This window comes from Pituophis catenifer, unplaced genomic scaffold (genome assembly GCF_029215685.1).
Source record: "Pituophis catenifer annectens isolate HBS135680 unplaced genomic scaffold, rPitCat1.0.hap2 SCAF_2, whole genome shotgun sequence".
Taxonomy (NCBI): domain Eukaryota; kingdom Metazoa; phylum Chordata; class Lepidosauria; order Squamata; family Colubridae; genus Pituophis; species Pituophis catenifer.
The window spans coordinates 35,473,804-35,486,271 of NW_027256882.1; the positions used below are offsets into that span (position 1 = coordinate 35,473,804).

Genomic DNA, 12,468 nt, shown 5'->3' on the forward strand with positions numbered 1-12,468 from the left:
ACTGCAATCCCGTGATGCCGTTTCATCGGCGAATGTAGCGCGTGCGCCGTTGAAGCTGACAAGAGGCCTTACTGGTCCAAAGCTTGCTTGCACCCCGCGTCCCTCTCCTTGAGGCAGTCGTGCCTTTTGGGGTGAGTTATTGGGCTGTAGATTTAGGGACTTGTTGGCCAAAACGTAGTGGGGAGGCATGGCCAGGTAATGGAGTTCTCCAGTTAATATTCAGGGAAGAGCGGAGGTGGAGGCGAGGGCGGCAGCGAAGATGTGTGCCGGGCGCTAAAAAAATAAAAAAAAAACGAAAAAAGGAAGGAAGAGAGTCGATTGCATGTTTCTTGCAAAATGGTGAGGTAACGGGGAGATATTACCACTCTGAAAAAAAACATTTTTTTTCAGTAATAAGTCGGAAGTGGGTTTCTATTTGCAAAGAAGAAACAGCTTATGGGATTCTTATGTAGCATTGGTTCCCATGCACAGATGCAAGACGGTAGTTTATCGGCCAGCCTAAAAGCAAGGGTTGGGGAACATGACCTGAAAAATCCTATGTCTGTAGATTGTTTTGTGTAGGGAGTTTTTCCACAAAGAATTTATTTGTGAGTGATCGCTGTTAACGCTGAGGATGCTTCTGTTCCTCTCTTTCTCTTAGAGGACGGGAAGATGAGTAGCTCTGAGGAGGTATCTTGGATTTCCTGGTTTTGTGGTTTGCGTGGCAATGAGTTCTTCTGTGAGGTGAGTTGGGAAGCATTGTCCACTAAATGTGTATTGGGGGTTGGAAAATAGGAGTGTCCCTTTTTTTAAAAAAGATTTGATATGAACAACATATTGAGAGAGATGACAGAGCTGCGGGCAATTTCAGAAATGTGTTGACTTGGGTCTTAATGTACCTTGAGAAAGTATAGTACAGACACTTGAGAAGTCAAGATCAATTGATCCCAGTTTCTATTTGTTTTCAGGTGGATGAAGACTACATCCAAGACAAGTTCAATTTAACTGGCCTCAATGAACAAGTTCCCCACTATCGTCAGGCTTTGGATATGATCCTTGATTTGGAACCAGGTGGGAAATAATCTAAATCTGTTTGTATCATGGATTACTTGACATTACAGGGACTGAGGGGCCCTTGGTGCTTTCAAAGCTTGCTTGTTTTCTTGTAGACTTTGCATTACCTTTAACAAAGTAACATCATCATTGCTAGTAAAGGGTGCTGTTTGCTGTCAGTTTATATTCTGGTATTACAGGGACTTTTGAAAATGTGATTAGGGGGTTGTAATCTCTTGACCCTGCTATGCTTCTCTATTTGATGTTGGGTACACATGCTGACAACATGCACTTGACATGTGCATGCAATAGCCATTACTCGGACACTTTGGTGAAACTAAACAAGGCTCATTGGATATGCCACTGGAAACTCTTCATATATATCTAGCCAGGATCAGAAACATGATGAATTTTCACAGGTTGATCATATGGGAAGCTTTTGCTAACCAAGGTAGATAATATTGGGATTCATAATCTTCAGACATCCTTTTCCTTTCCAATTTTTCAAAATAGGTGGTCCTTGACTTACAATCACAATTGAGCCCAAAAGTTCCATTGATAAGGAAGGCACGGAGTTGTGTCCCGTTTTACAACCTTGTTGCCACAGTTAAGGGAAACATTGTAGTTGTTAAGTGAATCAATGCGGTCATTAAGCAAATTTGGCTTCCCCCATTGATTTTTCTAGTTTGAAGCTGGCTGGGAAGGTTACAAATAATAATTACATGACCCCAGGACAGTGCAACTATCCTAAATACATACCAGGTACCCAAATTTTGATCACATGACCATGGGAATGCTACAATGGTCATTAAGTGTGAAAACTGGTCATAAATCACTTTTTTCAGTGTCTGTAATTTTGAACAGTCACTAAACGAATAGTTGTAAATTGAGTATTACGTGTACAACATTTGGAATTCTATTTTGTTTCACTATCTATCACCAGAATCATTTTCTGAAAACACAACAGAATGGGTCCAAATTTGGTGTATAGGAGTCCAGGGCAGAAAGCCAATAAAAGGAAATTGAACTTGAAAATGGGTTGGATTCAATTTAAGGTTTTGGAGGAAAATATTCCTCCAATTTTGGAAGAGACAGCAGCATGGAATGCTGTTGACTGCTTCCTTCTAGGCCTCCATCTTTCCTACTCCCAGTCACATGACTGACAGCAAAGTGTGTAGCCTGGGCCTCATGTCGCAGCGAACATATACAGATGCAGTATGGGGAGAAAGCAGAAAACTATGGCAACAGCTGGCAAAGGGTTTGGAAAGAATTTCAGGAACCACACTTTGCGTACTTTTTCCTGTTTCATGTCATAAGAATAGAAACCACAGTTTATACAACATGCTATTACTAACCACCATATCCCTTTGTTTAACTGTCTTCATAAATATTAATTCTCCGAGGGCCTGGTAATCTAAAGTGAATCCTGATTCAGTCCCCAAAAGCAGGATTTTTTAATTATTTGATTTTCCAGTTTTCTATTAAAATTCTGCCGGGCACTCAAAATATAAAATATTGTCTCTTGTTTTCCTCTCTGTTTTGTTTTGTGCCATCAAGTAAGTCTTGATTCCTGGCAACTACGTGGACCATTTCTTGCAGTTTTCTTGGCAATGTTTCTGGCATTGGTTTGCCATTGCCTTCTTTCTAGGGCTAAGAGAAAGGGCCTGACCCTAAATTGTCAAACTGTTTTTGTGCTTAAGGTTCTACTCAGTTTCTAGCCTGGTGCCTTTTAACTAGTGCAACAGCTCACTCTCACTCTTGCTGATCTTAATGTGTACAAAAATAAAGGCTTGCTAAGAATAACGGCAAGTATGTAAAAGGAGTGGGAGAAATACCCACTTAAAAGTTCGTTGATTTGAAACATCTGAGAAATGACATAGGCACCTATCATGTTTGAGAAATAGATAACAGTAATTTATAAGTTTCTGATCTAAGTAAACTGATTAAAATATTTTGCCAGTTGTATTACATTGTGAGTTACAATTACAATTTAGTGTGGCAGGAATAGAGTGGAAGACAACAGTGGTTAAGAAAATACTAGCTAAATGCAGAAGTGAGCTAACAATGTAGAATCAATATCCGATAACGCTTCAGTATGAAAGTACAACTTTCTCCCTCTTCCTCAATGTCACAGTGCATTGCAGCAGAGCACTTCCTTCCCTTTCTCTTGCAGATGAAGAGCTGGAGGATAATCCTAACCAGAGTGACTTGATCGAACAGGCAGCTGAAATGCTCTATGGACTTATTCACGCCCGCTATATCCTCACAAACCGTGGTATTGCCCAGATGGTAATTATCCATGCTATTTAGTAAGCGGGTACTCTATAAAATCTTTTTTTCTATGTTCCTGAGGAGAGGTTCCCAGTCAGAGATTATAAAAACTAAAAGAGAGTAAAATTTTAATGTATACTGCAGGTTCATCTAGATGAGTGGTCCCCAAGCTTTCTGGCTTTGTGGACCGGGGTGGGGCGGGGAAGAAGGGGATGGTTCTACATGAGCAGTGGGTGAGTGTCTGCATTTATACAGCTCCATTTGCACAAGCAACTGGCACACGTGCCCGCTGCTCGCACTAAAGGAGCTTTGCACATAGGCACATGCTCATCTGCCACTTCCGGGGGTTGGGGACCCCTGATCTAGATGATTGAGTTAATTGGCAAGTGCAGCTTCCTTAAAAGATTTGCCTTAAAGATTTTTCTGCCCGGAGCTAGCAAATCAGTTCCTTTTCAATTTATGGAAAGATTGTATTTTCTATACTTTTTCTCCTTCTCTATTTCTAGCTTGAGAAATACCAGCAGGGAGACTTTGGATACTGCCCTCGAGTTTATTGTGAGAATCAGCCTATGCTGCCCATTGGTGAGTATATTATATTATGGAAGAAATGATTTGAAGCTAATGTAAGGGGCCTATTTTATAAGAGGAGATGAAGAAGAAAAAACTGGGCTACAGAATCAGGGTGAAATAGTGGGCAGATTCAATCATAGGATGCTTTCAGTTCAGGCTCTTTTAGAACTAAATTCTTGAATCGTCCATTTTGGAAACCTGCAAACTGTAGATCTGGGGACTGTGGATGGAAGTCAGGTTGGTAAGTGTGTTTTAGAAGCCATATCAAGTAACTTCTTTAAACTGATTTAATTTCTGAATTCTGTCTTACTGTGCTTTGTCTTCGCTACTAGGTTTATCTGATATCCCAGGGGAAGCTATGGTCAAACTGTACTGCCCCAAATGTATGGATGTCTATACTCCCAAATCTTCCCGCCATCATCACACAGATGGTGCCTATTTTGGAACTGGTTTTCCTCACATGTTATTCATGGTGCATCCTGAATATCGGCCGAAGCGACCAGCCAATCAGTTTGTGCCCAGGTAAGGCCCCATCAAATGTGTAGTAGAATATACTGAATAAAAGTTTGGTCATCTCTAATGTTATTGCTGAGAAAGAAAGAAAGAAAAAAAGGAAAGAAAGAAAGAAAGAAAGAGAAAGAAAGAAGCTGTTCCCTAAATGAATGAAGGATCATTTCATTATTATTAAGGATAGAGTTGCCCTAGAGACTTATCAGAAAAAGAGGACACCTCTATGCTGCTGAAAAAGAAGACTTGAACACAGGTCTGGTTTTTGTGTTGTCAGTGCTTACTTGCCACTGATCTCGGAGCTCATAAATTCTCATTTCAACACTAGCCAGAGCCTGGGATGTTATTGTTATGGTTGTTTTCAGAGACTCAGTGAATGTTGAAACATAGCAATGTTAAGCAATACTGTTAGGCTCTCTCTAAGGGCTGACTGTGCTGCTTCCCAATATTTTGCTCAAGAAGAGCAAAGAGTTCAAATCATTGTTAAGTGTGATGAAATAATGGAATGGAAGTAAAGGGTTAATAGGGCACTTCCCTATAAAGAAGGCAGGCAGGCCAGCAACTAAGAGAATAGACAGACACAGAGTATAAGAGAAGCAGTTGACAATGTGATTGAGTTAAAAGAGAGGAAGGAAATGGAAAGAAACAGTATATACAGAGGTGGGCATCACATACCATAACAACCGGTTCGCCCAGAACCGAAAATGTGAGTGTGCACGGCATTGAAAAACCGGTGATTATATAGTACATGATAGCGCCAGGATGGGTGGGCGGGCCCAGCTGCTGGTCGGAACTACCGGTTCGCCCGAATCGGTTTGAACCAGCAGCAGCCCACCACTGAGTATATATAAAACAAAGGCAGATACTGGTAGTTCTTATGACAATTTAAACAACTATTCTGTAAATAATAATGGAAATATATTCTGTAATATATAAAAGAGTATGCTATTGTTAGATCAAATTTTAACTGCTTATAAACAACTGATCCTCTGAATAAATGAGGTATGGTAACATAATAATTCTCTTCCTACTCCAAATCCAGTTTGAGATACTATGCTGCCAGAAAAAGAGAAGAATCTCAGTAGAGAAACTTATTATTATGGGGCAAGATTTTAAAATATATTTTTTTTCCCTCAAAATAAACCAGGAAAACCAATACATCTGAATTGAGAACTGTAATAAGACTTTATCCAGAGAAAATATTTTCTTCTAAACCACACTCTGTGGAAACCTTGATTTTACTGTGCTTTTTGTATCCTTGGGAAGTTAATTAAATTTAAGCCAAAGTTACTTTCCAGAGGCTTGTAGGTATAACATTGGGCCAATTCCCACTTCTATCAGATTTCACAGTTAAAAAAAAAATCTTTGATTCCTTATTTGAACCAAGTATTCATAGTGAAACCTGACAGAGTCTATACTTTAACTGAAAATACTGTATATGTTGGTTATTTGGGCCAGACTTTTACATCTTCCTTCCTTTCCACCCCACTTTATTTTAACTCCTTTATTGCTTTCAGACTTTATGGATTCAAGATCCATCCTATGGCTTATCAGCTGCAGCTTCAGGCCGCCAGCAATTTCAAGAGCCCAGTCAAAACTATCCGTTGATCTTCTGTATCCAGGTGCCCAGGATCCTTCCCTGAAAACTTCCTTTACTCCATTCAGGGCTGCTCATACTTTGATTTTTGGTGAAGTCCCCTATGGACTGTTTGTCACTTTCGGCCTGATTTTTAGTCTCATTTCTGGTGCGTGGTTAAAATGAATAATAAAACAATTTCTGTTAATTCCCAGAAACACAGACTGTGACAGATGCATTTGGTAGCCAACTTGAATATCATAATTTTGAGGGGGCTTTTTTTTTCTTTTTTAAAAATAAAAAAAAATGTAAAGGGTGAGAATTAAGGGTCCTTTTTTGTCCAAGAGAAAGGACTAAATTTTGGCAAGGAATGCTATAGAATAAAGTAAAGATACATACGATTATACCAGAAAAATAAACCTGAAAGTACTGAATTATTTTGGTAGAATCCCAGATTCTAAATTGTAAATGTAATATAAAGTACCACTCATGCATTTTTATTTCAAATAATTGTCCACTTGAGTATGTTTATAAGGAGTGAAGGAAGATGAACTATTTGCGTAAGTAGAGTTTTAAATAAATAATTAAATAATTTTGATTGAGTTAGAATTATATTCAAATAACTTCATTGTAGTCATTAATCAGCAAAAAGGAACGTGGTGACTCACATTGTTCGGATGTTGGGTTGGAGGTTGGCAAGCCTGCGTTCAAGACCCAAGTGCTGGTGTGTGGCAGGGTGAGTCCCATCTTTCGCTCCAGTTCCTTGACGGGGACATGAAAGGAACACCCCACCCCTGTCGGCTAATCCAGGGTTCTGCAGCTTTAAACACTCAAAGAGCCATTTGGACCTGTTTCCCACAGAAAAAAAATAATACCGGGAGCCACAAAACCTGGGTGGGGCGTGGCCAACTCGACGTCACTCACTCCCAGTCACATGACCCCCTAGCCATGCCTACCCAGCCAGTCATTAGGACAAAGAACCAGGAATCACAAAACCCTTTTCTCTCCCTCCCCCCCTGTATCTGTCTCTCTCCCTCTCCCTGTATCTCTCTCTGTAACTCTCTTTCCCTGTCTTCCCCTCTCCCCCCTCTCTGTATCTCTCCCTCCCCCCGTATCTCTTCCTCTCTGTCTCTCTCCCCTCCCCCACTCTATCTTCCCCTCTCCCTCCTCTGTATCTGTCTCCCTCTCCCTGTATCTCTGTATCTGTCTCTCCCCCATCTCTCTCCCTATCCTCCCCTTTCCCCCTCTGTATCTCTGTCTCTCTCCCCCTTTCCCTCTCTCATCCCCTCTCTCTGTATGTATCTCTGTGTCTCTTTATGTCTGTGTGTATCTCTTTGTCTGTGTCTCTTCTCACTCTCAGAAAGCCCAGCGAGCTCTCATTGGGGCTCTTCGCTACTGCTTTTCTTTCTTGTTTTTGGAAATCTGGCCTGGCTGAGGAACGAGTGCAAAGCGCAGCGGAGGCTTCCCTTCAGGCAACCCTCCTCCTCTCGTGACGCCCTGGCCGGCTGTGGCGGGGCCAGGAGTGTGCGCATGAGCAGGGAGACTCTCCTCAAGCAAGCCGGCAGGCTCGGCCAAAGTGCAGCAAAGGATGGATGGATTGACAGATAATTTTCAGCAACAAAGTGTCAGCGACAGCATCTTTCTGTCCAATTTTAGTGAACTGAAACGATGTGACAAGGAAGGCTCCTGGCGTGACTACAACTCTCAACATTCCCTGCGATTAGATTTAAGAGCCTTGTCACTTTCAACACAGATAAAGGGAGAGGGAGTACGAATCTCAGCAACCTGATCCATTTCTCTTGGGGTTCGTGGCGGATCGTACGGTATCACTGCGCTTCAGTTGCTCGGATGCTCAGAGGAGGTGGAATCACGTGGACTGGGGAAACCCGTGAAGAGAACGGGGCAACGTGGACCCGGGATTTCCCCACCGGCAGCAGGGAAGGGCCCTATGCAGCATTTGGATCTGACTGAAGCTTAAAAGCCTTTCATACTGGTGTATGTCGGTTCTCCTGCTTGAGCAGTGGGTGGATTAGAAAGACCTCCAAGGTCCCTTCCAGGTCTATTCTATTCTATTTGGCTTTCAGGCAATGATGGATTGAGTGTTGAAGAAGATAACGTTTCTCGAGACCTTTATTTAAGTCACCTCTCTTTAAGCTGTTGGCCTTGAAAGTTGTGAGATCAGCACTAAATACCGGATTGTGCCTTCAGTTCAAGCGGAGGCAGTTCTAGCAGAGCGGAGCAATAAGGGGGAGGGGCAGGGCCATCTTAACAGCATTATGGGCCCCGGGCAAAGCAGTGTACTGGGTCCCCTACGAAAACTACTCAGGAAGAAAAATGTAAATGGTCGATAAAATTAAACATTTTTATTTTATTGGCACTTCCAATAAAATCGGTGTTGAAACATTAAAATCATGCTGTGCAGCAACAACTAATAAACACGATAAAATATTTGAACAATACACAAGGCTTGAAAAACACAATAATATTCCGTAAGCCATACAGTTGCTGTATTTATATGATACAAGGTGCATTGAAAGGTTAACATGAAGGGTGAAATTCAGCAGGTTCTGACAGGTTCTGGTAACCGGTAGTGGAAATTTTGAGTAATTTCGGAGAACTGGCAAATACTACCTCTGGCTGGCCCCAGAATGGGGAGGGAATGGAGATTTTGCAACATCCTTCTCCCTGGAGTGGGGAGGGAATGAAGATTTTGCAACATCCTTCCCCCAGGAGTGGGGAGGGAATGGAGATTTTGCAACATCCTTCTCCCAGGAGTGCGGAGGGAATGAAGATTTTGCAACATCCTTCCCCCAGGAGTGGGGTGGGAATGGAGATTTTGCAATATCCTTCGCCCAGGAGTGTGGAGGGAATGGAGATTTTGCAGTATCCTACCTCCAGGAGTGGGGAGGGAATGAAGATTTTGCAGTATCCTTCCCCTGCCACGCCCACAGAACCAGTAGTAAAAAAAATTGGATTTTATCACTGGTTAACATACACAGATTAGTATGGGGCCCCTATGCTCGTGGGGCCCACGGGCAAGTTCCTGTCAAGCCCATGTGTTAAGATGGCCCGGGGGGGGGGGGGTTGGCAACTAGGAAGAAAGGGGGCTGTGATGGAAGAGCAGCGTTATGCGAAGGGAGAGATTGTGGCGGGGGGGGGGGGGAGAGAGGAATTTCCCTGAGTGGGATTGTGGTGCCTTTTTCACACACAGGAAAAGATCTGTGGATTAAATGATCACACTCTCAATAAATTATGCTAGCAGGAGGCAGGAGTTTCGAAAGGCACTTTGCATTTGAAACACTGGGGAGAAATTCCCAAAGGTGCGGAAAGTGCCCAGGATTCCTGGCTTAAACCAACACGTCCGCTGACCCCAAGTAATCTAACCGTTCTGAACCAAGTTTTGGTTCCCCTAGACTTTTTCTTTTGTCCATAACTATTATGCAAAACCTTGTTTGTGTGTGGTGGACAAAACCCTCCACTATTTCTTGCTCGGTGTGTATTTCTGTGACATTTTCTTTGGCCAACGATAGGTCAAATATGGCTCCTAGGTACAGGCCTCGGTGTGCTAGGCCCCAATTAAGCAAACGAGAATAATTTAATTCACGATTTAGTTGAAACATTGCAATTTAAAAGGTATTCTCTTTAGACTGAGGAAGGAACCTGGAATAAAGGCTTACATTTGCAAAAAAAGAAAAAAACTTAAAAGAAAATGTTGATTGGTTTAGGAAAAGTCATCTGTCCACTTACATCATGAAAAATTAGACATCCCATAATATGTAAACATAAGAATTGAAAGGAGCATTGTATTCTGAATAAAAGCAAAAGAAACAGGCTTGGGAACAGCTGAAAAGAAAATTGTTTTATTATGTATCAAGAACTTTGGCAAGGTCCTGGTTTCTAAAAGGAAATCTTTTTACAATATTCTTTTTAGGTTAGACTTATGGCCATTTATGAACAATACATTTTAAAAAAGAGAGAAAGAAACAAGGCCAATTAAAATATAAGAAAACTCATGTTATTTAGCCGGTGCAACAGTACTACAAAACCCAACAGCAAGTATTACAAAGTCCATTCTATGTGGCCCTCACCAAGGACAGGCTCCCAACGCAAGAGATTTTATCTTGGAAAATATCCACTTTACAGTATGTTGGGATTTCAGACTGCTTTATTCTAACCATTATTCTACCATTATAAACTATTCTAAGCCAGTCTTTCAGTGGTGTTGCCTTCCAATGCCAGAATCCTTATCACAATTTAGGCCTGGCCTAAATCTTTTCCCCTGTTAAATGTAAATTTTAATTTGTTTTTTAAATTATTGGGTATTTTAATTTGTCTCAGCCAAATTATTTAATTTGTTTTTATTCTATTTTAAATTTTTGTATTTATGTGTTTTATTCTGTGGCTGTTCACCGCCCTGAGTCCTTCGGGAGTAGGGCGGTATACATATCCAATACAAACAAAACAAAAACAAAACAATTGCTGGATGTTTTGTGTGTGTGTGAGTGCCTTTGAGTCAGTGTGTTTTAACTTATGGAAACTACTTGAAATGGTTTGCCATTACCTGCTTCCTAGGACTGAGAGTGAATGGCTGGCCCAAGATCTCCCAGCCGACTTTGTGCCTATGGTGGATCTCCCAGTCCCCTGGTCTCTAGGCTGGTTCCTTAGCCATTAGGAACCAGGGCCTGGTGGCTCAGCAGACTGATAGCATTGTGATTAACACAAGCTGTCTGCAATTACTGTAAGTTCGAATCTCACCAGGCTCAAGGTTGACTCAGCCTTCCATCCTTTCTAAGGTAGGTAAATTGAGGACCCAGTTTGTGGGGGAAATAAGCTGACTTTGTATTAATATACAAAAGAATGAAGGCTATTGCTTAACGCATTGTAAGCCACCCTGAGTCTCCGGAGAAGGGCGGCATATAAATCAAATTAAAAAAAAAAAATTAGACCAAAGTGCCTCTCCCTGGTTGCTTTAAACCATGGGGAAAAAAATCTATTCTGTTACAGTCCCCTTTAGAGAATAGCTGACTCCCCACTCAAATGTACACATTGCTTGAAAGGTTTTTAAAGAGTGGGCAGAAAAACGCTTCAAATAAATAAGGATGCATATGGACTGGCATCTCTTTCTCTCTATAGCAGGGGTCAAATCCAGCAGGTTCTGGAGAACCGGTAGCGGAAATTTTGAGCAGTTCAGAGAACCGGCAAATACCACCTCTGGCTGGCCCCAGAGTGGGGTGGGAATGGAGATTTTGCAACATCCTTCCCCCAGGAGTGGGGAGGGAATGAAGATATTGCAACATCCTTCCCCCAGGAGTGAATATCCTTCCCCCAGGAGTGGGGAGGGAATGGGGATTTTGCAGTATCCTTCCCCTGCCACACCCACAGAATCGGTAGTAAAAAAAAAATGATTTCACCACTGCTCTATAGCCAGCCATTTTTTATACACCTGGGCAAAAAAGGAATCTGTAAGGGAATCACTTCCAAAATTGTTCCAATGCCCGTGTATAAATCCCATTTATTCTAAGCCTGTCTCAGTGATTCAGCAGATAAATAGGAATGGGTTACTTTATAGTTTAAATCTGCCAGTCTGGATTTAAAGCTGTTTACTTGCCTTGTGAGAAATCTTAAAATGATGGCACTAATATTTTGAGGGGAATTACAAAACGGAGACTAATTTTTTAAAGAAATACTGGCTGCTTTCCTTTTTGCCTTTCTTTTCCTATCCGCGGCTAAACACTTTAGTTGAAGTTTTCAATTTTGGGGGGGCTACAACCACATAGATAGACTCTCCTGCAATACCTACGCTTGCAATTCTGGCTGCAGTCTCTGCACAGGTTTTCCCCTTGTAATTCTTTCATTTAACAGGAATAATCAATGTTTCCACCTGAGATCCGCGGTAAAACCAGGTGCCCTTTGCAAAAAAACCGCATCTCCTCTCCTTAAGACAGTGTTTCTCAACCTTGGAAGCTTGAAGATGGGTGGACTTCAACTCCCAGAATCCCCCAGCCAGCAGCGCTGGCTGGGGGATTCTGGGAGTTGAAGTCCACCCATCTTCAAGCTACCAAGGTTGAGAAACACTGCCTTAAGAGGTCCTCCTTGTGCAAATCTAGTGCCGCCCCCCAATGCAGCCAATCCGCCACACGCCACTCATTGTCCACAAATCAGAATTGCAGCGTGGGGTAGCCGTGCTCCGAAAGGCTGCTGGGAACTGTAGTCACACGGCTCTCCTTTTGCCCCCCCCAGCCATAAAAATACATTCCTGGGTAGGATCAAGGGGAATTCTGGGAAGCTAAATAGTCTAAATAGACTTTTCTCTGCATACCTTCAAAAAGATAAGATTTCTGTCCAAGCCAAGAATAGATAGATCGTGGAGATTGCAAACATTTTTTATTATTATTATTTCTATTTTTTTTTTTTTTTGAATGTCTATTTAACGCACACGTACGCACCCGCCCTCTCAGGGCTCAGATGACGAACGCTCGTAATCCCACCTGGAAAACGTCACGAGATCCGTT

At 42.0% G+C, this 12,468-nt stretch overlaps 1 protein-coding gene across 2 annotated transcripts; it reads left to right on the forward strand.

The window, feature by feature from the left end:
• The first annotated feature begins 20 nt into the window (after nucleotides 1-20).
• On the forward strand, nucleotides 21-6,550 carry CSNK2B (casein kinase 2 beta). Of its 2 annotated transcripts, none has more exons than XM_070936653.1 (7): nucleotides 21-131; nucleotides 641-723; nucleotides 948-1,050; nucleotides 3,167-3,321; nucleotides 3,810-3,885; nucleotides 4,206-4,395; nucleotides 5,898-6,550. In XM_070936653.1, the coding sequence occupies exons 2-7, from the start codon at nucleotides 652-654 to the stop codon at nucleotides 5,986-5,988; spliced, it is 687 nt and encodes a 228-aa protein (XP_070792754.1). In that variant the 5' UTR covers nucleotides 21-131; nucleotides 641-651; the 3' UTR covers nucleotides 5,989-6,550. The 2 variants fall into 2 exon arrangements, with proteins under 2 accessions (XP_070792754.1, XP_070792755.1); XM_070936654.1 differs by having other exon boundaries at nucleotides 27-131; nucleotides 3,206-3,321.
• Nucleotides 6,551-12,468: the final 5,918 nt, after the last annotated feature.